Here is a 25,836-nt window from a genome sequence, read left to right as displayed (position 1 = left end):
AGTGAATCTGTGAATCAGTGTGGTTGGCCCATACAGCAGAATGGGCGGCCTGGGTGAGGGCAGGACACCAGATCCAGACTAAAACACTACAATAAAAACAAATACAGTCCATGTTCATTCTCTTTTTTTCTTTCAGCTTTTTCTTGTTCTACTCCTAAATTACTTCCTTTGCTCATCTTACCTGTCTCCCCTTGTTAGATGCCCTGGGCATGCATCATCCCTGTCCTTAAACCCTGTTTTTGTTAGGCACATATTACCCAAAACATCTTCTACAGTGTTGTGTCAAAGTGATGTGCTGGCTACCATATCAAGAGTTTAGTTAGGAAAGAAACAAACATTTTTAGACAACGTTCAGATTCCTGGTTTAAGAGAAGGTGAAAGTTCATAATATCACTCTGGTTCCTCCTCTTTTTCCCCTGAAGTCTCTGATTGCGGAAGGATTTCTTCTTCCTCTATAGCCGGCACCTCTTCCCTTTCATCGAGGCTGTCTGCCGACTCCTCCTCTTTGCTTACTTGCTCCTCCTCTTCCTCATGGATGGCTGTGATTGGATCAGTGGGGCTACTGATGCAATTTGGATCTTCTTTCTGGGCTTCCTCCTGGACTTCTGCATCAATGACTCTTTTCCACATTTCGTGGTTCTCCAGGATATGCTGTGTGATCTGGCAGAACACTTTCCTCCTGCTTTCTTTCTTTGTCTCTTGCCTCTCTGTAAGACACCAAGTTGGGAAAGAACAAAGGCATAATGCACTCAACAGTTAGACGAGCACCAATACATCTCTGACATGAGCTGAGCAATTAAGCAATTCAACAAGTGTATTTTGTAGCTGCACTACACAACACTACATTCATAGCAAATGGTTTCACAGTTAGCTTTAGCAGAGAGGAACTCCCGAAGAACCTGAGCAGCACTGACGATTCTGCTGGATGAGAAAATACCATAGATTGTATAAAAGAAATGGACGTAACATCCGTGACGTCACCCATTGGTGTGTGGACTGCTGTTCGGAAGCCAATAGTTTCGAATCTTGGCAGCGCCATCTTGAAAATTTCAGGTGCATGCTGGGGAAAAAAACCCCACGGATTCTACTTATATGGGCATGAGGCGGGGCCAACTCAGCCAACAGCAGAGCGGGGAGGTTGCGAGGGCTGGATCTCGAGGACATTAGGCAATCAACCTGTCAATCACGACGTAGCCACGCCCTAATGCATACCCTGCTTTATCGTCAAATATAAAATCAGGGCGGCCAAAATTTCACAAATGAACATCATACTGCATTGAAGAAGGCTTTAAACTAGCAATTGAGACCATAAACACATTTTGAAAATGTTTACTGAGGTTAGAAATCAAGTGAGAAGTTGGTGAATTCTCCATTGACTTGTATAGAGACGGTCGCCCCCTGGTGGCCTTTTGATAGAATGCAGCTCTAAGTTACTTCCACGTTGGCTTCATTTCAGAGGACCGGAACTCCCCGCCTGGGAAATACCCGTAAACAAACATACATTAACATTAAACCACTCAATCTGCAGAATGAAATACATTTTGACACTAGAAGGCTGTTTTCACATTCAATACCAAGCGTTGTTACAAGGCTTTCAGCAGAGTAACAGTTAAAGTATCAGCTAAGTACAGCTTATCACACCTGTAGCCAAGCAGCTGATAAATGAGGCACTGATGTTGAACCATAACTTCAGAAATCGATGCCAATCAGCTGATTAAAGCATGACTTTAGTGCTCTGCCTGAACTCATCCAACGTTACATTTGTGACAATACTTCTTGAATGATAAGCCAAAACAAACTACACTTTATTTAATAATTATGTGATGGGAATCTAATGCTCACCTTCAAACACCACAAAGTATGTTTTATATTAAGAAATAAGTCAATGTCCAATTACGATATGACATGAATAAGACCTTACAAGTACATTTTGTCAAATAAGACACTAAAACCCAGGACAGAGATTTGTTAGTTTTTTCACATTGGCTAAAAATGAAGCCTGTTCCACTCTAAATCAACCAAAGCTCTTCAGACTATGTTGACTTATTCATTTTCTTTTGTGAATCAGCGCTGGTGTTGAATCCTAATCAGATTACTTTAGGTTCCACGAAGCAAAAGCACATAAATCTCACGGCTTGATGAAAGATTTGGGAATCTGTTCCATTCCGTCCACATTATTTGGTCTGTGTGTATACTACTCTGAGATTTTTTTGGGGAAATAATGCATGAATAATTATGGTTTACGTACGGGAGTTGTCAGAACTTGTAGATGCATCTTCTTCCGCCATGTCTTCCTCTTCCTCCTCTGTATCATGCTCCTTTCCCTCCTCTGGCTCAACCTCTCCCTCAGGTGGGTCAACCCAATGACCCGGCATAAGAGCAGCAGAGTCGTAGGAGGAGCACAGAGGTCCCACTATGTGAGTGATGAACGACTCCTGTAGTTTAGCCAGTTGTGGAGCGGACCGGTCCATGAATGGGCTGATGGGAAGGCCCAGGCTCGCTTCTTCGTCACCCTGGGAAAGTGTAATCATAGACAAATTGTTAATATGCTTGGACAATTGTACAAGAACGAACAATTTTCTCACCTGTAGCATATTTGCATAGCTCCACGGCATCAGGCTTGAAATCCACCACTAAGTAAATTCAGTCCACTGAACGTTCTTAAGAATTTGATGTTTGGATTTAAATTCATTATCACCAACCAAAAGTTTAGTTTCACCATACATTAATTCTAAAATTATGTTTTCTTTATTTTTATTATAGATCTTTTCTCACGGGAAAAGCTTTTCACTCTGTGGGTGAGAAATCTTGATGTCAGATAATATATTCAACCTGTTTACCTTTTTACTCTCAAAAAGAATAAAACAGGCACATTCATTCTATAATAAAAATTATGCAAAACCTCTTAAATATAAGAAATATGTTTTCATGTTGTGAATGTTTTTTTTGCATTTATTTCCCTTTGTGTTGTTTCATTTGTACTTTATTACTACACTGTTGCCCCTAAAGTTGGAATAATTTTGTTTTCAGACACATTCCTCTTTTTATTTTCTATTTAAACACATCACTAATCACCTTTGACCAGGTGTAATGAGACTGATCAATACAATTTTGAGAATATATACACTTTATCTATCAATAATAAATCACATTGTCACAATCATTTCATGAGATGAAGTAAAAAGTATTTTATTCCAACTTTATGAGCAACAGTGTAAATATGAAGCAAACTTTAAATTTATAAAGAAAATGATCACATTATGAATATTAACACCATTATTAGTATGTTGGTACCAAAGCAAGAACAACCCAGTTTGCACATGTATGTAAGCTCTATGTGACTCCAGAAATGTGGCACATCCTGTACACAGCGGACACACTGTATGTCCTCTGTACAGTACGTGCCACATTCTCCACTGGATAGCACAGAATGATCCAGATACGCCGCCTCTGGGTACGTTCTCCAGAAAGTAGGTCAACAAGACTGCAAATAGAAAAACATCCTATTGCTGATTTGTAGGTATCAATCATGCAAATAAGACTGCCGGCAGAGACTTCAGCCTCAGTGACGGTGACTATAATCTATGTATTTGCTTCCCACAAGGTTATCACTGATAAAAATAGTCTGAGAAACTAGCCATGGCCACGAAATCTACACTTCCCACACCGTATCAGATGTACTGTATGTAATCGTGTTTGTTGAGGGAGACATTTGTGTGACAGCCATCTGAACCAAGGCCAGCTGAAGACGAGCCAAAGTAAAGCCATCCTGTTCCCTCCCAGGCCTTGGGATGCTTTTCATTCGTGCTTTTCTATTTTTCTGTTCCATTTCTCTAATGTGCATCCACAAACACAGAGTTATGGTGGATGCATACTGTACCAGTGAGCTAAGATGGTTGGTATCTTATATTTGGATTTATTTTGTTTGATTTCATTCTTTCTGACATTCATCTTCACACAAACTAAGCCCATAAGTAACTGTCAAAATTCACCTCTAGAGAGGAAAGTCCAGCTAAATGGATTGTTCCGGATAGAAAATATATAGAAAATGGAATAATATGAAATTATTCCTCAGCAGAAAAAATACATATATCTCAAAAACTTTATTATTTATCTATCCTTTTTAACTTAATTTCTTGATAAATAAAGTGGCTCAAAGTCAAAGTATGTGTTTTTGTGTTTTCCATATAGACTGATAGAATACAATATATGTATTGTGCTTTCACATATTGTCACATTCATGTGTTGTGCATTTGTTTCTGACGTCAGGGCTTTCAAAGTGATCCACTAGAAGGACAGAGGAGCAAAGGCTCCTATCACTATGGCAACCAGAAACCTGGATGGCGTCAGTGCACTATTGGTTCATGTAAGAGATGTTTGTGTTTATACATTATGTATAGTAAGTAATTCAGGGAGAGCATGAGGGAAGAGAGAGGAGGGGGGGGGGACTGTTTCTCAATACTAGAATTTTCTACCGGTATAATGCATAGCATAATGCATAGCATAGCTTCCTTTGTGTGTGACAGTGAATGAGCACTGTCAAGGATGACACATTTAGGTCATCTGTCTTCCCTCTGAAAAGAAAAACATACGCACACCCTTCTGTCTCTCAAAGGACAAACATATTTCTCAAAGCTATTATAAGAAATGAACATACGGTTTGAGTAGCAATAAAAATCTAACACATCAGAGGGAGGACGTTTCCCCTCAGCAATCACCACAGAGATTTCTTGTTGCTTACATAATGTTCTGAATGATATCCTCGATGCACTATTTACCTTCATTAAAAATTAGACTAAATAAACAAGATATGTACTGATACTAAGTTTGCCAAGTGTCAAATAACCTTCTGTCACAGCTTGTACATCCGTTTGGAGAAGAATGGATATCATAGATGTATCTGAACAATTATTCTTACTTATCATATTTGCCTCTACATTATCATAAAATAGCTTCAATTATTAAAAGTCTCTAATTACTATTCCACTAACACGTCATTGCCAGGTAAGTAATGATAGCTCAGAGACTAATCTGATTATATTTGTATCACTTGCTCGGTGCAACCTGAACTGACCAATCACAGGCATTGGTGGTTAAGAGCGGGATGCGTTTCCAAGGCGTCCATCTACAGTAGTTTCTAATAAATTCATGAGCTAGTAGGTGCCCTTTTATTTTGTCTGTTCTAATTGTGTGGGAGAGGAGCATGACACAGATAAAACCTTACTGAAGGGTTATTGTAGAGACTGCATCCCTATCATCTGCAGCTGTGTTGTTAAGCAGTTGATTGATTTGATGGTTGCTCATTAAGTCATGAATATTCCATGTTACAGAGAATAGTTACCCGAGTCACATGGGGTCAGCAGGAACAAATGGTGAACAACACACTTCAGTATCTCACCTTTAAGGTTATTGTGGATGTATTTGTTAGCAAGCAGTTATGGAGCAACCGTATCATTCTTTTAGAGTCATGTTTTTATTCACATGGTAAATGTTAAGTCCAACATTCACTCTCATCTAGTTCCGTTTTTTTTAGCTCTACTGACTCATGAGGGAAATATCCGTCTCTTTAATTGCTAAATGCTCCATCATGTTCACCAGCTTCTTTTTAGAGCTTTGTCTCTGAAAACAGCTGTGGCCAAAAACAACACTATGAGATTGTTGAGATCACTACACTTTGACATTACACATCGTCTTTTTATGCTTTATTATTATTATAAATTATTGATTATAGCTTTTTAATCAATTCTTTTTCTTTTAATCCTCATCCAAAAAACTGTAGGATTGCATATGTTTATAACCATACTTGTTCGTAGAACTCGTTGACGATCCCTTCAGTCCACTGCAGGTGCAGCTCCTTACACTTCAGTGGTCCATTAACATCAGCCAGCTTGATGCACATCTGGCACACCAGCAATCGGTCGTTTTCATTGGTCCAATCAATACCGGACACTCCTTCATCACCCACCTGGGGAGATGTGCACAGGAAGGTTTGTGTGAAAAAGAGAAAGCCTTGTTATGGATTGTGAGGAATTCCCACTGATTGATTGTCAACTTACATTTAGGATAACCTGGAAGAAAACATCATAGGGACAAAAAAATTCAACAAGAGCTCAATAGACATAAAAGGGACACAACAGTGATGTCTCACAAGGTTTTTGTTTACCTTTGCATTAAACTCTGCCAGGAAGTCAAAGTGCTTTTTGAGGTCAGTGGCCAGGATGGCTTCAATGACTAGAAAGCGGAAGCGCTTGAACTCAACGTGTTCAAGGTTAACCAGGAAGTTATACTCAGGTCGAGACATGAAGAGGTTCCACGCTGAAGCTGCATGGTGGTTTTCCAAGACTGAGCGGTCGTTGTATAGAAGAGCCTACAGCGGACAAAAGAGTGGAGAGGAGAATGAAAAATTAACACTTAATCTTTCAAGATGACACATAGAAACTTGCATGGCCCCTTTTCTCACCTCATAGCTTTGATTAGATCTAGGTTAAAAACTCTCATCTAGAAAATAATATTAATAATGACATTTAAGACCTAAATCAAAGTGTCTATGACCTGCATACATGCTGCTCTCCTACAGATCGGACTGTGTCATGGTTTCTGTTCTACCTAGTTATAATCTATATAATCATTTATTTGTTATGACTTCATCATTTTAAGATGTTTTAAACTCTGATGAAATACAAATCCCAATGTTGGAGCATTATGAATATGCACATCATTTCTTTTTTCTGTAACATTACCTTCACACATCAGAAAAGCAGTCACATTTCTACAAATTATACTTACTCAGCTTAGCATCACAAAATGATTTCAGCTCAAAACAATGGTTTTATATGACAGCTTCTTTCAGTGTTCTCCATATTATATGTGCATATGGTTTAATCTGCTGCTACATTGCCAATCTTAAACTCATTTAATGCATTAATGGCTATCTACTACTGTTACATTTCATAAAAAGAAATCAACTTCCCTAAGCCATTAATTTTTTTGAAAATAACATGATTAAGTTAATGATTGTCTGCTCCATTATTGATGTCTGATGTCTTGGCTTGCTTGCCCCACAACACACAGAAGAGTTCAGATGTAGCTAGTTTGGGGCTCTGTATGCAGTTTCGGGTATTATTGTTTTCTCTCCCCCAATTTATAAGCTTGGTGCTGGCTTTTGGGAGATACTCTATACATAATCTATATTCATTTAAGAATACACTTGATTGGTCACTTCAGTATATTGAAACTTGATTGAACTGATGACAAGAAATCTCAGTTCAAGCCACCCTGTTTGTTGTGAAACCCTTAGTATATTCATCATGCATATATATCTGTTGATCCATTACTACACCACCCCTCCTCTCCAGGGCAACTGAAAAAGGCCTGCTTATTTACCTGTGGTGCACTGGTCGCTACTAGAAAGGCGTTGGTTCTTCCAGGATGGTCATAGTCATGCATGGCAGCCGCTACATACAAGGCCATAAGCTCCAGGGCAGGGATAAGGCCAGACAAGGAGCCATAACCTTCCTCCAGCAAAGAGTTCATCTTGGACACCAAGAAGCCTGTAGCACCAGGAGTAATGCCATTCTCTGAGTCTATGAGCAGAGAGAGAACCAAGCTCAAACCCAGTCACTGATGGTGCTCTTAGACTGTTTTATCCTGGAAGGAAGCATTTGAGCATTTTGACTCACTACACCTGCGAGAATGAGTCATAAAGTGATAAAACAACAACAAACAACAACAGGAGAGGAAATAAATACAGAAACAAAACGTGAAGGTGAAAATGAAATAACTATTAATTCCTATCACACTGAGCTTTTGACCTTTTAACCGATACACAAAAATGTAAGAATAGATGGATATGAAGCATTCACAGAAGTAGTTGAAGATGCAACACTTTATTAAATACCAGGAAAAAACAGTTTAAATTCTGTCTAGTTTAATGAATAGGAGACAGGTTTCACGTTTGGTCTTCTTGAGTATTCAGAACTCACCAATGTGTATCCCATTCTCAGTCAGCAGGGTTGGCAGGCCTGGCACAGACTGCGTGGTGAGATACCAAACAGCATGCAGCACGTCAGTGGCATGGATCCGGTTGTGATCTGAGGAGAGTAAAATAAACTGCTGACTCACACCAGTGGAGGGCAGTAAGACCACTGTGATGAAATCTCAAACATGCTGCTTCTCAGCTGGAGCAGAAGGAATATGAAGCTATTAAACTGGCAAAAAAACACAAACAGCAAAGCCTCTTATAGACAGGGAATATGTAACATTTCATAATTAATAGGGTTTTTTTTTTGGTCTTTTATACATTGGGTTAAGTTATGGGTGATTTGTTCCATGACGACCCTGTTTATACATGACAACAGAAGGAGACAATGCTCCTTTGTTGTTGGGAATTTGGCACAAGACTTTTATTTTTTTTATCTCATCTGTTGGAGGGAAAAGTAGCTATGTCATTTTCAGATAGTTTTATAGATTTACATACATATCTTTAAGTGTTGTGGCTGGTGTCGCATAGGTATGATACACTTAAGATACATCAAAAGTAGAAAAAAGTCACAAGATCTGATGATAGTATAGATGTTACATTTACTTATTAAGGTTTTGGAACTTTTTGGTTATTTTCTTTTCTTTTTGACGAACAATATAGTTTCTGTTTTTATGGTAACTTAATATTGTTTACCTGATAAGAGTACATTTTGTCTCTGTTTTTGGCTTGTTTAGCTTTTATTCTTTGTTTTATTGATTCATGTCATTTCAAATGAGCAGATAGTTTTATTATTATTCTTGTTCATGTTGTGTTGATCCCAGTTAAGCTTTTTGTAAGGTATCCAAAAAAGGAATACATGAGATATCTGACAAAAATAACACACTGATCAGGGGCCTGAAAGTGATGGACTATAAAAAATAGAGTATATAGTATGTATTAACAAGCACAGTTACATCTGTTTCATTTCATTTAATAAATAGAAACTAAGTAATAAAATACAATGCTAATAAAAAAGTAGGCCTGTGTGGTCTAACATCAATAATATACTATAGTAATATACTGTCATTTAAATCCCTGCTGTCAAATGATCTGAAAGCTAATGCTACCTGTCAGCGCATAGTGTCTATACCCGTCTTCACTCTCAACATGAATTGATTTGATATTTCAAACTAAAAGGTCACACAGTGGAAAACTCAATATCCTAGCTAATTCTTAAATGTATTAACATCCTACAACTGCTGACTCAAAGCAGAGGGCAGGTCTGTTAGAGGGGCTTTATTTAAACGGCAAAGCTATACACCCACCTTGTGGTAGATGAAGGTAATGATAGATCTTATTTTTTTCTTTCACATAAACAATTTGTCAACTCACAAGGGATGTCTCTGTATCCGTTCTCCAAAGCATGGAAGTAATTCATAAACTCTTGTACAGGAATCCTGAAGGTCTCAAACAGACCTGTGTCCTCAAAGAGCCTGTAGGAAACCTGAGGAACACAACATGAGGGAAACATCATCACATTCAGATATGTAGTCATGCCTAATAAAAGCTATTCAGTACATTCTTGACTGATGTTAACACCAAGGTAACACATCTGCCCATAAACCTAATTAAACTGAATTAAATTGCTTTTATTCAATCTAACAATGTCGTTAAAAGCTGAAGATGCAGATTTACTCTTCCCGCTGACTAAATTGAAAGCTAATTGAACTCTGATGGTTTGTTAAGCTAATAATAACATACATAAGTTGCCTTTAACTGAGTGACTATTTATAAGCTTTTTATAAAACAAATGTCGTATGGGTTCTGATATTTCATTGCTCATTAGTGCTCACCTGGCTGAGGATGCAGCCTGCTTTGCCATGAGTCTTCTCCACTAGACTGAAAATGGGAAAGTTCCAGTTGTTGAGTTGACTCATCAGAGGCTCCAGCGTCGGCTTCACCAAAGGCTCCGGGGCCAAGATCGGCTTGTCCTGTGGGTTAGAGGCAAATGTAAAGGGGGAGGTATGCAGATAAAGACAGTTTATACCTAATGTTGTAAAATAATATTCAACTTTTCAGTCAACACAGTAGTATGATGATCAAGAGGAAGGTTTTGGTTGTAAGGCCCCATTCTCTCTCTCTAGACATACACTCTCATGCTGCATCAGAGACTGTTTTCCAGCATTTGAGAAACCAGTAAATAAAGCTTAAAATGTTATGAAAATTCAACCTAACCATTCTATGATAGTGTCTGTAGCATTTACCAAATTCAGACTTTTTAGGGCCTTAATGATGCCACATACAATGCAATTTTGTGAGTTTTTTTACAGTCATACTGCTCAAAGAAAAAGCAGTAACAATTATGTATTACAAACACACACATAGTAACATGAATACACAAAAACATCCAGATGTATGTAACATTAATTCCTGTTAGAAGACATTAATAAACATGACCCAGACAATGTCAGAAAACTGACGTAATAAAATAAAAATAATTAATTAATCTTAGTTAAAACAAGTATTGTCTGAAACTGTCACAATCAACTGTTGCACCAGCCTCACTTGACTCTTGACCACCCACATCTACATGTTGTTACCATTACCTTCATAAATCAAACTTTTAATGTCTTTAAATGCCTTTTTTGCAGGGAACTGAATTCAATACTTAAAAGTCTTCAACCCCTGAAGATACCTTGTTAGAAACCACTACTCCAATTTTTTTATTTCTGTCTGTCTTTAAAGGAATTAGCAACACATTTGTACTCATTACTAAAAGGAAGCTTGTATGTTTAGTCTACCTCTGGTGATGGCAGGAGTGGGTGAAGAACGATGCCCTCTGCTGGATACTCCCTGCAACCTCCCCTTGCTTCAGGCTGCTTCCTGCCTCCCTCTCCCTCCTCTTCATTCTGTGCAAAGTCACTGCTGTCACTGTGGTTGGTCTCGTAGGTGCTGTCGTAGGTGCTGTCGTAGTCTGATGACGCTACTGCACGCTCATCTGAAGGGGAAATGACACATGTTAGAAATGTGCAATCTTCTGTAACCAAGTTGGTGGTTATGAAAAGTTACAATAGGGAGAAAATCAGTATGAGTAAATCAAATATCAGAAAATAAGCTTGAAATTAGAGAAGATAATACTAATCAGGTAACAATAAACTCTTGAAGTTTTGGAATACCTCTAGTCTTGGTGGAAATACTGCACATGATTTAATTCCTCCTAATACTTTATGAATCTATTATAGCTGATGGATGGATGTGTATTATGTCAAACAGAAGCTGAGATGCTTGCAGCGCTGAGTTTACCTGGATGAGGTATTCTGTCTGCTTTGTCGACAGATTCTACCCCGTGGTTTAGTCGATTGTTGAACGGTCTGCCGCAGCTGAAAGACAGAGAGCAGAGAAACATTTCCATACAAATGGATGCATTTAGACATAGATGCTTTCAAAGCCTTATTCCAGTTTTTGTAAATTCCAGTATATTACCTGCTACAGAGCGATGGAGGCCGCCAGTGAGGGGTGGTGGAGCTGGGGGCACTCTGGCTGTGAGTTAAGGCTCTGTGGTGGCTCTTGGGGGCCACAGAGCTTGGGGTCCGCTCTGTCAGGGGCCCAGCCGGCTCAGGAAGCTGCACTGAACATGTCTTGATGGTAGGGCTGGAAACAGGACTGCCCTGGACAGGAGGTGATGGGCATGGAGAGCCCAGAGGTGATATGTTGGAGGGGGGGAAACCTGAAAAAGACACAGATGCTGTTTCTGCACAGAAATGACTCCGATATTATCAGTCTCCTTCTTTCCTTTCATGATGATATTGAAACACACACCTGGTCTTCCCAGTGGTTTGCTGTAGATGTGGTTGGAGGTGACAGTGGCAGCACAGGAGGCAGACATGGAGCGGCTCTTTGAGATGGTCATCATCACTGAGTTGTTCCATGATTCACTGGTTTAATGTAAGGAAACAGTCAGATAAATGAATTACTGTAAGCCTACATTGTATGTGAGTAAATTACATTACCTGTCTGTGGTGTGTTTGATGCTGGCTGAACGGTCTCTGCGTACAGGGCCTGGCTCGATGGTAGGCAGCCCTGTGGCCGAGGTGGTCGTGGTCCAGGTTGATGAGATTCTCCTCAGTAATCCCGGGGGAAGGCTCCGCCTTAAACGCTGTAACATAGATACACAAACACACGATTACACACTCACAAAACACTTTCTTCTAAACTTCTAACTAACAATGTACATACTGAGGCCTACATGAGTCTACTACACACACATGTCTACATGACTACACACATCTGTAATTGGAACCTACCATATGAATTGATAATAGTTTATTTTACATTACAGTTTTGGTGCTGAAAAGTCTTAATTTCTCCATGTACATGAACATTTCTTATAATCACTGGGACTCTTGATAATCATTTTCCTCTGCCCTTTTTGATCATTTAAAAATGCCACCATACCATGTCTAAATTTGTTTTTTGCAACATGTGTTTCTAACAAGTTTCATGTAGATGTGAGGCCTGATTAAGCAGCAGAGTGTCAGCCATTTGTTTGGATGAGGGTTGGCTTCAAAAACAGTTTAAAAGGTACATTAGGTTTCTAATCAAACTAATACAGCTAGATAAGAAAAGGGAAACTGCCAATGAAGCCAGTAGGGCCAGCCAACATAAGGTCAATCTAAGCAGATATGATATAGATATTAGGCTGGATCAAGCTGCTAAGTATCTGTACTTTGTTTGGGTGAGAGTACGATTCAAAGGCAGTTTAAAGATATATTAGGTCAAGGTTGGAGAATAGTGTCACATGTCAGATTGGATAATAGATTTATGATTTTTTTTTATTTTGATATTTATTATTTTACATTAATAGTGTTTCATAGGGCTGCTCACCCAATTTTTGGCCGATTTACCTATGTGTATTATTAGTTATAATAAGTGCTGCAAAGTTTGTCAATGTGACAACTTTTTAATCTATATCACTTTTTTGTTTAATGTATACTACCTTTTATTTGCTGCTGGAACAATTTCCCAACATTGTTTCAAAGATTATTTATGTCTTGTCTTGTCATGACACAGTAACTCTTACACTGTTTGGATCTTTTATGAACATAACAGGATAATAAAGAGGAAAGAAAACAGTTGTGAAAATATATAATTCTTTTCATTAGTTAAAATATGACATATAGCATCAGGCTTGTTGTGCCTCCTTTTTGCCCACATCAAAAAAAGCAAAGACACTGAACTATAATCATGCCATATTGTTTCTTCCAGGCCATTCCTGTTTTTAAAAAGCATATGGGGGACAGGATGGTAAGTAGATAGGAGACATGCTTGTTTCCCCCTGCGGTGTCAATCTATCCACTGTTGTAAATGTTGTTGTAAAGCCATGAGCTAAACTCAGTTATTTGTCAGTTTGAATATTTGGTTTTCTAAAAGGCTCTCTCTATCTTTCTCCCTCTCTCTCCCTATCTCTCTATGTCTCTCTCTTTCTCTCTCTGTCTTTTTCTCTCTGTCTCTCTCTCTGTCTCTCTCTCTCTCTCTCTCTCTCTCTCTCTGCCTCTCTCTCTCTCTGCCTCTCTCTCTCTCTCTCTCTCTCACACACACACGCACACAATCATATTCAATTCACATTCTACTGAAGAAAATAACGTCCATCCTACTGTCTCTAATCACTTCCATACACAAGCATCACTTCCTTCCAAACACACAGACTCTATGAGCTCTATTGGTATATTTATCTTCCAGAGAGAAGGAAATCTAATCAAACATCTCTAATAGTGTGCAAAAGAAAGAGAGAAGTGGAGAGATTGAGTAATATAGAAACAATGGGTGAGTTAGAGAGAAAGAGACATTTGGTGGTAATCAATCACTGTAAACATCACAGCTGTTTTTAGTGTTGGGAAAATGTGACTTGTGCAGTTATGCAGTTGTAAGTGCAGATCTGAAAAGTCTGTACTGCATTAATATGCGACAATAATAAAAAAAAATAGACATAATGTTTAACTGTGATGGATTGGTGTTATCCTCAAGTTTAAGTTTGGGATATTAACAAATGACCTCACCAGAAATTCATGAAGCATAAAATATCTAAAATTCAACCTCAATGTATGTAAGCAAATAACCAGAAGTGCTAGTGTTGAATCATGGAAAAAGAGTGAAAAGTGAAAGCCAAATGACAAGTGTGCTGCCAACGGGAGTAACAAGTAAATTCAAAAAGTTGTACAAAGTGCTTTGCTGTCCAGTTAATCTGCTCAAAACCTGAGTGAGTGAGAAAATGTACCTCAGTCAACAGTTCTGATTACCTTTATGTAACAGCTATTTCTGTCCTCAGTTCAGAGCCATACAGCAGGGCAGCACCAGTAAGCTGAATCACAAACTTTACCCATTGCCACATGCAGACTCACAAATCCCCAATGAGCTAAAATGAGGCAGCAACTCATTGACTTCCATTACATGGGCCGAGCATTTGAGTGCACTCAGGCAACGTTAAAGCTGCTAGTCACTTTCCTGGTAGGCTATCCTGCATTGCATCACACACTTTATTTAGTTTCTTTGCCGCCTTAAGTGCCTGCATACATTTTGAAGTACTGGCCTTGTAAAACATTAAAAAGCTCTGTGGAAGGCTGTGCGTCATTGTTAGCTACGTTAGAGCCACACGCTACGCCAGCAGTGATGCAGAGAGGAAAGGGGGGAGGGGGGGGGTGTTTGCAGGATGAGGTACACCTGGGTATACGTGTGTGTGTGTGTGTGTTTGCTTATTGACACACACTGCAACATATAACTGATCTAAAAGTGACTTTGCTGAAGTCTTCCTCCACTGATTTTGATGTTTGCTTCCTAATAATAAACATTTTTTAAAGGACAAGTTCACGTAATTTCACAGCCCTCCTTTCATACAAAATTGTCTACAAAAAATTAATTTATAGCTAACATCCTTCCATAGCTAATATATGCTTCAGCTGACTTAGTTAGTCAAATCAATTTACTGCCTTCTAATGTCTACAACGAACACAAAGTATGATTACAGCAAATTTTTTTGAGCACAATAAACTCTTATGATGACTTTTGGGGCTTCTGAATCACTCCAGTCGGCAAAATCAATGTTTATTGTTTGGACAGTATCACAAATGTGTGATGGGGGATGGGTGGGGGGGCATGGATGAACAGAAATGAGAGAAAAACACTCACCTTTGGAATGGCCAGTCTCTCTGTTTTTTCAGGCCCATCCTCAGAGTCGGAGCAGGCGTGTGTGTCTGCTGGGATGCGAGGCCGGTGGAGTGGCTGGAGGTTAATCTGGGTGCTGAGGAGGCTGCTGACGGCCTTCAGAGAACTGCAGGTGTTAGGGGGTAGCGACGGGTCTGCCAGCAGGTCTGAGATCAAACCGTGGGCCTCACCCATCACCGTGATGTCCACTACCACACTGGTGCCCGAAGACTAAAGGTGAGAAGACAGAAGAGGAAGATACAGAATGACATTGTCAGTTATGTATCAATATGTGATGTAAAAGTCTCAAAATGTGACTGCAAATGTTGATGGTATATTGGGACAACTAGCTGGGTTGACCATGTAAAGGTTAATAAGGAGTGTTAAACATATCACAGCAATGAAAACACCATTAACAGACACATGATAGTATCTTTATAAAGACTAGCACACTCTACTCCCATTTCCCTTCCTCTCTCCTAAATTTAGCAGTCACCGATTGACGGTATTGACTGATAAGCCCCTAAGGCTCAACTATGTCAAAGGTCAACCATGTGTAGCTTCAGTAATGGATTCCACTGTTAACGTCAACATGTGCTAATCAGCTCTTTAGCTTATAATCAATTTCCACACACTTTGCAACACATGTACCAACATTCACACTCATACACAAATATAAACGTGTGTATAGTATATTTTAGTGTATCCAATTACAGGTGAGCTAAGGGGAAGTCGGCCCCCCCTGAACAGGACACAAGCTTCCTTGAAAACCTACCAAGAGATGTATAACCCTTGTGTCGTCCTCCCGGGTCAAATTGACCCCATCTCTTTTGACTGTGCCTTCTTTCCTTCCTTCTTCCCTCTTTCTTTAATTTTTTCTTCCTTCTTCCCCTTCATCCTTTTTTCTTTGCTCCCTCCTCCTTCCATCCTTCCTTCCTTCCTCCTTTCCTCCCTCCCTCCCTCCTTACTTCTTTCTTTCTTTCCTTCCTTCCTTCCTTCTCTCCTAAATTCCTTCCTGTTTTCATCCTTACTCCTTTTCCTTCCTTCCTTTCCTTCCCTTCCTTCCTTCCTTCCTTCCTTCATTCTCTCCTAAATTCCTTCCTCTTTTCATCCTTCCTCCTTTCCTTCCTTCCTTCCTTCCTCCTTTCCTTTCCTCCCTCATCTCCCTCCCTCCCTCCCTTCCTCCTTCCCTCCCTCCCTCCCTCCCTCCCCAAAAACGGTGCACTCTTAGGTTATATTTTATTTTCCGTGTGTTTATTTGCGATTACATTCCATTTTCAGAACATCTGTCTGCACTAATTGATACAATTCTGTGTCTATTCCTGCTGTGGCCATCCATGCACGGCAGCACTGCACTTTAATTCCAGGTTTACGAAGCCACCTGACCCCTTATTGAATGGTTGCAGACCAGTATTTGAATGGAGTGTAAGCTAAGTCAACAGACATCATGTCAAAACAGGAGACAACGCCGCCTGCTGGAACAGTGCTTTTTGTGGTTGTAAACAGAACTTTTGGTCCTAATTCAATTTTCCATTTTTATTTTGTTGCAATCACACAGAAATTGAAATGTCAGGAAAGCGAAGGGACAGAGCAACAGAGAGGGACAGAGATTGACAGAGGGAGAGAGAGGGAGCAGGGTGGTATGTGCATTTTTAGGTCATTCGATTTTCTTTTCAGGAACGAGTATTGAAAAAATCCAAAAATGTGGTTATTTGATTTTCATTTTAAAATACCAAAGACTAAATTGAAATACAAGCTGTTTTTTATTTTTCCTGGTCAAAAAGGGATGAGGAGAAATTTTTAAAATGGTTTGATTTTCTTTTGTCGTCATCAAGGCAAGAGCACAATAACGATGAAAAAGTAGTTTAACACTGCTGCAACATATATGCATAAAGCACGTAATAACAGAAGGACAATCTGTGTAAAGGACTAGTACGTAACATTAACAGGCCTTTTCCATTGACGTTGTTGGCTTAGTTTGACTTGGTTTGACTCCACACGTCAACCCAGCATGGCAGGGATTTGCATCTCCATTACAACATAGCTACTGCTTGAAAGTGTGTCTTTAACTGATGACACACTGTTCTTGAGACGAAAAGCAGCAGGTTGTATAAGTCATAGCTGTGAATAGTCAATGTCGCAGCTGTAAAAGAGCGGATAAACACTTTTCATTCCCTATAAATTCTTCACAATAAAAGCCTTCCATTAGTTTGTCAGCAGGAAATGTTTTCATCAGCAGTAACTTAACACAGCTCTGACATGGGTAATAGTGATCAGGAAATGGTATATCTGAATATCTGATATCTGAACGTAGAAACAGTAACAGTGAAGAGAAACTACATTTAAAACCACAGTTAAGGGGCGTCAACACTGACAACGATAACTATAAATGTGTAACAGAGGAGAACGATATCGTTGGAATCACTTTCAGAGCGATTTGATGAACCATAAAAACGCAGACTGTCAATCAAAATCATTATTTATTTATTTGAATGCAGCTTTGCTCCTCTCTCGCCACAGACTGACGCGCTGTTAATGGGGTCAGGATAATTTATTTAGATAGGTCTTTATTATTACAAAGTAGCTGGATCTTTGTTCTCTATTATTATTACAAAGTAGCTGGATCTTTGTTCTCTATTATAATGTAAAATAAACAAAGTTAGCAGATCTTTGAAAGTGGATCTGTGCTCATACTGTGTGTCACTGCTTCAACATCTGCTGCAGGTCAGTTTGGTCTGTAAATACTGAAACATCACAGCAACTAGTGTCTGAAATACTTCTGATCAACACACTGAATCAGCACACACCTCTGAACTCTTTTGGTTTTCTTTTTATTTCCTTGTACAACATACAACAACTCGTCAATGACGCTGTTACAGGATGTTATCATTCTTAGTGTGGACGCTCACATTGTTGTTGTCATATTCATAGTTATAGTTATCATTCTCAGTGTGGACGGCCCTTTAGACGCAACAAAAGTACTGAGCACTGAACACACAGAAAGAGTTGAGTCTCACAACACTGTTTGAGTGGGAGAAGAGGGGATTGGCCACATTTAGTGAGCCATCACTGCAACCCGCTTAGAGGCAAGTCGGGCCTGTTTTGGCTCTGAGGATGGTCCATCTTGGGCATGACTCAGAACAATTTAGCATGTTTAAAATGGTAATGGAAATGCAAATCAACACAGCATGGTTTGACTCATCCAAAAGTGCCAATGGACAAACCCCATTAGTGGCCCATCTAAAACTGAGGATGTAGATTATAACCAAAGGAATACCCCTTCCATTCCAAGTTATTGTGTGTTGCTGATTTCGGTAAAATTGTTGATGGAAATGCAGGAGGTAACAAGGACAACACTCACTCATTAAAATTACACTAACTCATGGCACAAACTATTATTTCTCACTCAATCTTGTGATTTCGGTTCTCCCTGTTCCACTTGTAAAGGTCAGACATGTTTAAAACAGTCAAAAGGCAAAAGGCAAAAAATAAAGGGAATAACTAGCAATGGGAACAGAAAGAAAACATTTGAATTCTTATACATAACTAAAACCAGCTTGGTCTGATTTGTCTTGATGCCCAAATCAAAATATAGTCATCTTACACTGACAATAGCACTGGTGGTCATCTGTTGATAAAAGAGCCAATACAATATTTAGTTTTCAGTACAAATACTGAAACAATACTTTTTAAATACCCCCAAGAAATATAAACATCCTTTTTTATTATTATTAACAAAACGAGAAATACACTGTTGTTTAAATGTCATCTAAACACCAGCAGGTGTCCAAGAACTATGCCCAAATAAAACAAATTAGGAACTATCTGAAACATTTTGGTTTTTGGTTGGTACCAAACTACCAATAAAACAATGAGGTTTGATACGAAGCTGTAACTAACAATGTGATGCATGTTTGTTTGTTTTTCTTAATTTTCAGATAAACTCTTATTTTAACCCTCCTGTCGTCCTCCCGGGTCAAATTGACCCCGTCTCTTTTGACTGTTCCTTCTTTCCTTCCATCTTCCCTCTTTCTTTAATTTTTCCTTCCTTCTTCCCCGCCTCCCCTCTTTCTTTGCTCCCTCCTCCTTCCATCCTTCCTTCCTTCCTTCCTCCCTCCCTCCCTCCCTTCCTTCCTTCCTTCCTTCCTTCCCTCCCTCTTTACTCCTTTCCTTCCTCCCTTCCTTCTCTCCTTACTTCCTTCCTCTTTTCCTCCTTAAATTCTTCCTTGAACTGAAATTAAGGACAATTTCTAAGCTTTTTTTTATTAAATGTGATCATCAATAAAATATGAGAAAGTGATGTAGTGAGTGTATATTACAGGCTGTGCAGCATTACTCACAGGTCTATCAGCATTTAACACAATGGAATCTGGAGGGGAAAATACATAATCACTACATTTGTTGCTCTATCATGTACTTTATCTATGTATTTAACTGGCTGTCAGTACAAGATGTGGTTATCAATATGCCTGCATTGAGGCAAAATCAGCTGGTAATATTGGTTTTCAATTATAGGCAAAGCTACCAAAACATAATGCTGTGAATGTAAAACAGAATAATCGTGAGAAATGCTCAACATCTGTTAGTACTGATATGGAATTATGTTTGATTACTACAGTAGGTAAATCAAGACATCCAATCTGCCCCAGATGTTTTCTAGTCTTCCACTCCTCCTCTCCTCCTGCATCCTTCTCTCCCCCATTGTGCCAACACACGAAGCAAAGGAGCTCACATGATCACTCCATAAGCCTTCGCTCTCCATCTGCCTGCCCCCCCTGAGGCCATATGCTTGGCGACTGGCAGAGACCTCTGCTTTTGCCACTTAGCTTGTATCTGTGCCTAACTTTTTCACTTCAGTGTTTGTTTTTTTTAATATCCTATATAGTTGAATGCTTTTTGCTATTATTATTTTATTGTATTTATAGTCAGGTCTTTAGGGAATTAAAGCTATCACTTTTTCCTCTAACCTATGCTCATATATTAGTCCAAGCTAAATCTTAAGTAAGAAAAAAGAAAGATGAGTGGGTGGTGTGAAGGGGGGAACATTAAAGGTAACAACCCCTCTGTATTCAAACAAACTGACAGATGATTCTCATAATTTGCTTCCTTAAACAGATTGTATTAGCTCTTCAAACATGTCAGAGCTCAGGGCTGTGATGTGATGAGTAAATGCATTGAGCACGCAGGAAGACAGTTTCCTGGAAGAGCGTGTGTCTGCATGTGTGCATGTGCGAGTGTGCATGTGTCACCTCAACCTGAACAAAACCCATTAGACCACTCCAGAGCTTTATGACATCCTGCTATTGTGACATTCACCCATTACCTGGCAGTAATGGACTCTGTTCGGCTAATGTCAGGGAGAGAGTGAGATAGAGGGAGCTTGAATATGTGTGTGTGTGTGTGTGTATGTGTGTGTGTGTGTGTGTGTGTGTGTGTGTGTGTGTATATGGTATGTGTCACTTTTCTCAGTAAGAATTCTGATATTTAACTTTTGCATTCCACCTTATAGTTAAAATTATTTTACAAAACCATATGTGAGTGCATTTGCAGTTGCGTGCAGCGTGACATTCGGAGCATTTGAGCAGATCGACCACCACAGATCACTGTGCTGGTATAGAGACAGAGTGGTGAGGCAAGGCAAGGGAGAAGGTTATTGATTCCTCCCAGCATAAAGGCCCACAGGAGACAGCAAGGGGAGCGACGGTCAATGAGTAAATCAACAGCGGACACACACACACACACACACACACAGATGGGAGTATATACACACATACATAGACGTGCATGGACCACAAGTGCCCCTCGGGATCTGTCAGTACACACTGCACATAGAAAGATGGGTCATAATCCCTCAACAAATGCAGCGCACTGTAACAGAAGACAATATTAAACATTGGCCTGGGATGATGTACACTGATTCAAGCTCCTAACAATAGAAGCAATGATTTAGATAACTAGTCAGGCTTAGTGTCAACTTTAAAGAATAAACTAATATCCGTTCAGGGTTTGGCATTCAAGCAGACACACAAGGAAATACTTTTCACAACAATTATACTTTCAATTAAACCAGAGTTGCAACAATTAGCCGATATGTATACTTAATTATCTTAAATATCTACATCTGTACTATTTTGATAATCTATTAATTGATTTGTAATTTGCTGGTTTTCTTAGTCTTTAGTTATAACCTGAATATTTTTGGATTTTGAACTGTAGGTTCAACAAACCAGGCTATCTGAAGACGTCTCCTTGGACTTCAGGTTTTCAGATGTTTCATAGAGCAAACCATTAGTCCTTAAATCGGCAGATGAATTATGAAAATAATTGTTAGCTGTGGCTCTAAATGAAACTACACTACTTCTAGGCTAATGGGTTGGATTGAATTATATTGTTTTTTTGGCTACCCAGCTAGAAAGAGTAAAATCTCTCATCACAGGAAATCCTCTTGATCATTATTTTTCTGTTTTAAATTACACTGAAGTTTGGTGATTTGAAAAGCAGCCTAGTGTAAGAAACTCAATGGAGAAAGTCCACACAAATAATATGATGTAACTTGATTTGAAATGTTTGAAAATAACTCCAGCATTTAAAAAAAGATACATTATGATTTATACATGAGCACAGATGTACTGTATGCTGAAATGATGTGGATGTACATCATTATCAAACTCAGAGTTGGTGCTCATTCCACAGAAAATGGGATGATACATACACAAACACACTGATGAGTCTCCTTTTTTTCTATTCCTTTTCCTTCCTTCCATATTTCCAACTATTTTTCCTCTCTTGCCCCATCCCCCAGCTATCTCTTGAGAGACAGTTAGGAGATATGTAGGCAGATCAGGCATAAAGGCAGATGGCGAGAGCAGAGAGAGAGAGAGAGATAAAGAGAAAGAGAGGGAAAGAGCGTGATAGGCAGACAGAGAAAGAGAGGAGATGAGTCCACAGGCAGGCCATGGCCAGTCAAGTGAAAAAGAGAACAGCTCTATGTAGCAGACCAGCTGAGCTCCTCCACAGTTTAATCTCCAACAACTGAACATACACCCCTACAGTGGTGATCTGCCCATTGTTTCTGCTTCTACTATAGCACAGTAAAGAATAAAATAGGACTTTAAGAATGCTGAAGCGGTAGAAGCAAACAATGCATATCAGAGGCCAAGTTCATGTTCTGGATACGGGAGGATGAACACAGTAAATGCAAACAGTTGCAGGATTGCAGAACAGGAGCACCTCACAGCTGCAAGACTATTGATCCTTAACAAATGTATATATTGATTTGTCAATAACGATTAAAGTAAAAGTGAGCTGACATGTGTTACATTTTTCATTTTGCAATAAATCTACCTTTTTCTCATATGCATGGTGTTTAAAAGTGAGATATATATTGATATTATTCTAAGGTTACAAGTATACATAGATATAGGTAGAGATATCAAACCATTCTTATAAGATATGCTGCTCAACAACAAGGACCCATTTGAATAGTGACACTGAATGTCTCAGCAGTGGCTTCACTCTTCTGTTTATGGGCACCAGTCTCACATGCGTAATTGACCTAAAAACTAGGCTGTATCAAGACGCTTAATTTGCTTCAAGTTGTCCTATTTAAATCATCTCATCACGGCTGATTAAATGGCTTTCTTTTTTTAAAGTGCGCACACACAGAGCACAGGTACATGCACATTCACTTCATACTGTCCAGACAACAGCGTACACACTCCATTAAACTGATACTGAACCTGTTTAGGAGGACGTGTGTTGTCCTGATGATGTCCCATGATGATACTTGCTGAATGCCTCCTCTGCATGATTCGTGTTGGGTCTCAACACAACCAGTCAAACCTGATCTAAGCTATCAAGATTCTTATGGATATGATACAACAGCCTTCTGCTCTCTTTCCTTTTTTTTAACTGTAACTCAAATACCACATCAAGTAAGAGTCTAAATCCAAAGCAACTGACATTTCAATAATGTAGCCCACAAACACTTCCTCGCCCTCTCTTCTCCTCTTGCTCTCCTTTACTCTGCTGCTTCATGAACCTCCCTCTGTCTTCTCACCCGCCCCTGTTTCTGCATCTGCCAATTGCAAGTGTTCATTGGTGGTTCAGGGATAAGAAGACCTACACAGCACATAGAAATCAGTTGTATTGAAAATACCTGGTTGCTAAGATACATCAGGACAAAGATCAAAGTGGCTCATCTATGGACTATAAAATTGTTGTTTGGGGCTCAGTTGGCTACGGATATACTACGCCCACTACTTGTCAAGTGTTTCCTGTGATAGCAGGTGATGCATGACAACCGAGCAGCGAGTAATGTGTATTATCAGAACAGGGCTTTCTATATCAGGACACTGAGGCATATATTGATCACTAAATGTTTATTAATACAGTGGTTTGGTTGTTGGCTTAAGCTTGATCTGAATGTCCAGTATGAAAAAAAAAGATTGATGACTGAAAAATCATTTGCGGGGGTAAGTATGAAGTAAATGTAATCATCAAAAGTTCAGAAGACACTGACTTCAAAACTCTGGGAGGTTTGGTGGGAGAAGTCAAACCTGGGGCATCTATAAGAGTGATTTCATTTTTTCCTTCAATTTAAATGGCTATACTTTTTTAATCAAAATGTTTGTCTTATTCAGTGATTTGTTTTGTGTTGTTTTTGAGTTTGAGTTTCTATAAAAATTCCACATTGGTCCTTTACGACAAGCAATGTAATAACTAACGGGTGTAATTACATGTGCATCAGTTATTTAAAAAACAGTACAAATGGAAAAAGAGAAACACACATCAAGCCACAATTTTAATGAAATAGACAATTTTACGATCCGAGTTGGATCTTCGTCAAGTCCAAATGCTTTTGAGCAATTTTTTTAAAGTCAGAAAAGGTCTAAAATTAAAAAAAAATAGGAAGGAAGCTGAGTTGACTTAAGAAAGAAATTAAGAAAAAAAAATTTAGATGAGTTCTTTTTGTTTTTAGTTTTAAATCATCAATTCATTCAGGTAACATTCATGGTTGACATAACAGCCAACCAAATTATAGGAATTTAGTCTGAGCAGATCTGATCTGATCTGATCAGTGAACTCACTAACTAAATGAAAATGGTTGTTGAAAAATGTTCCACATTAACAAGTCAAGTCTGTAAACTGAAAAAAACAAAGACAACCACACATCCTTCCTTCTCGTCCTCTCTCTGCTGCACTGACCTGGGATCTGCTCAGAGCCCTCTTGTAGTCCCATTCTGGCTGGCACATAATCTGGAGATAGAAGGATACAAACAGAAGCGACTGTCAGAGACCTGTCCACTCTGTGACACTATACAGCAACTAACTGGGCGCAGGAACACTTTTTTCTTCTTCTTCTGCTGTCTCTCCTTCCTCCTCCCTTCATCCGTCTCTCCGTCAAACTATCTAAAAATAAAAGAGGAGCAGGCGCTGCCGATGAAGGAAAGGACACATCATACTTAATGCTGGAGGGCTGATCTACATACAGCTCCCCTTCACCACCACCACCACCTCCCTCCTCCTCATCCCCGCCTATCTCTCCCCCCACTGGAATGATTTTCCATTTGAAACTGTAATTCAATTTCACAGTCGGATGATGAGATTCCAAGTGGATTTCACTAAATAAGACAGCTTTGAAGTTTTTTCGGAAGGTACGTTTGACACAGTTAGCCATTTCCTCCTGCTTCCGGTCTTTGTGTTGAACTGGAGCTAAACACAAAACATTCCAGACCCAAACTTTGTTCTGCAGAGCTGAAATGAATATTGATCTCCTCAAATGATAAGGTTTGGCAACAAGGGTTATTTCCAAAAATGTGGGAATGTTGTTGAAAGCTGCAGTAGACAGCTGGTGGCCCCAAATGGCAGTGGAAATCATGCAATGTTGCATCAATAAAGTGTGCACTGCTTTGACCTACATTGCATTTGACTAACAGCTGGTGTAGTGGAGATGAAGAAGAGGTTAAGCCAAAAAATGATAAGTCCAACACTCAGTGAATGAAGAACTACAAATTGCTATGTTGGAGAAAATGGAGCATTTTGTGCAATAGTTTTGATTCATTACTTCCTGTACAGTACATAGAGAGGGCTTCCCACTAGTAATCATATCTGACAGCAGAGGTTAATTTGGGAGCTGTGGCATCTCAGCTGAGGTCGACAGGATGTTCTCCTCTGCAGCGAGCCTCACAGCTTGATCTGAAAAAAACGGGTTTACAATAAAAGATCCTATTCTTTGCATATTCACTGTAACACACACTGTATTATTTTTGTCATCTTTGCTTTACAGGATGATAAGTCTTCACAAAATATATACATCGTGAAGCTTTAAGGTTTCACTGAAGCTGGTATCTTCCATATAATTTCAAAATACAATTTGAAGTATAGATATTGTTTAATCATCCATCTGTGGGTGTGTGTTGTGTCTGTGCACTGCCCTAGCTGTCATAGTTCATAGGCTGATGTCATAAAATGAGATGACCTGACAGAGCAACTGTCATCCACAGGAGATGACTTTGCATCTTGAATGGCAGATGAGATAATCTGCCTAATACAGCGGACTCATGTTTTATCTAAGCCCCTCAGGATGGGATGGTTGTTTAGAGGAAAGAAACAACATGAATGCTGCATCACCCTCAACTCCTTGTTATAATGTAAATATGTAGAACTTGCTTTTTGAA

General features: G+C 39.2%; 1 protein-coding gene across 1 annotated transcript in view; it reads right to left on the bottom strand.

Annotated features, from left to right (window-relative positions):
- Nucleotides 1–390: 390 nt before the first annotated feature.
- Nucleotides 391–25,836, bottom strand: part of LOC128360494 (cGMP-inhibited 3',5'-cyclic phosphodiesterase 3A-like) — a 48,977-nt gene continuing 23,531 nt past the window's right edge. The window contains exons 2-15 of the mRNA XM_053320934.1: nt 15,143–15,388; nt 11,971–12,116; nt 11,780–11,895; nt 11,444–11,687; nt 11,264–11,340; nt 10,762–10,958; nt 9,814–9,951; nt 9,353–9,464; nt 7,983–8,090; nt 7,384–7,583; nt 6,164–6,367; nt 5,804–5,965; nt 2,249–2,513; nt 391–707 (exon numbers count right to left, since the gene is read on the bottom strand). Of these exons, the coding sequence (XP_053176909.1) occupies nt 391–707; nt 2,249–2,513; nt 5,804–5,965; nt 6,164–6,367; nt 7,384–7,583; nt 7,983–8,090; nt 9,353–9,464; nt 9,814–9,951; nt 10,762–10,958; nt 11,264–11,340; nt 11,444–11,687; nt 11,780–11,895; nt 11,971–12,116; nt 15,143–15,388 (2,532 nt within the window). The remainder of the gene's footprint in view (nt 708–2,248; nt 2,514–5,803; nt 5,966–6,163; nt 6,368–7,383; nt 7,584–7,982; nt 8,091–9,352; nt 9,465–9,813; nt 9,952–10,761; nt 10,959–11,263; nt 11,341–11,443; nt 11,688–11,779; nt 11,896–11,970; nt 12,117–15,142; nt 15,389–25,836) is intronic.

The sequence above is a fragment of the Scomber japonicus genome, chromosome 6 (genome assembly GCF_027409825.1).
Source record: "Scomber japonicus isolate fScoJap1 chromosome 6, fScoJap1.pri, whole genome shotgun sequence".
Lineage (NCBI taxonomy): Eukaryota > Metazoa > Chordata > Actinopteri > Scombriformes > Scombridae > Scomber > Scomber japonicus.
This window is presented reverse-complemented; position numbering and strand designations above follow the sequence as displayed.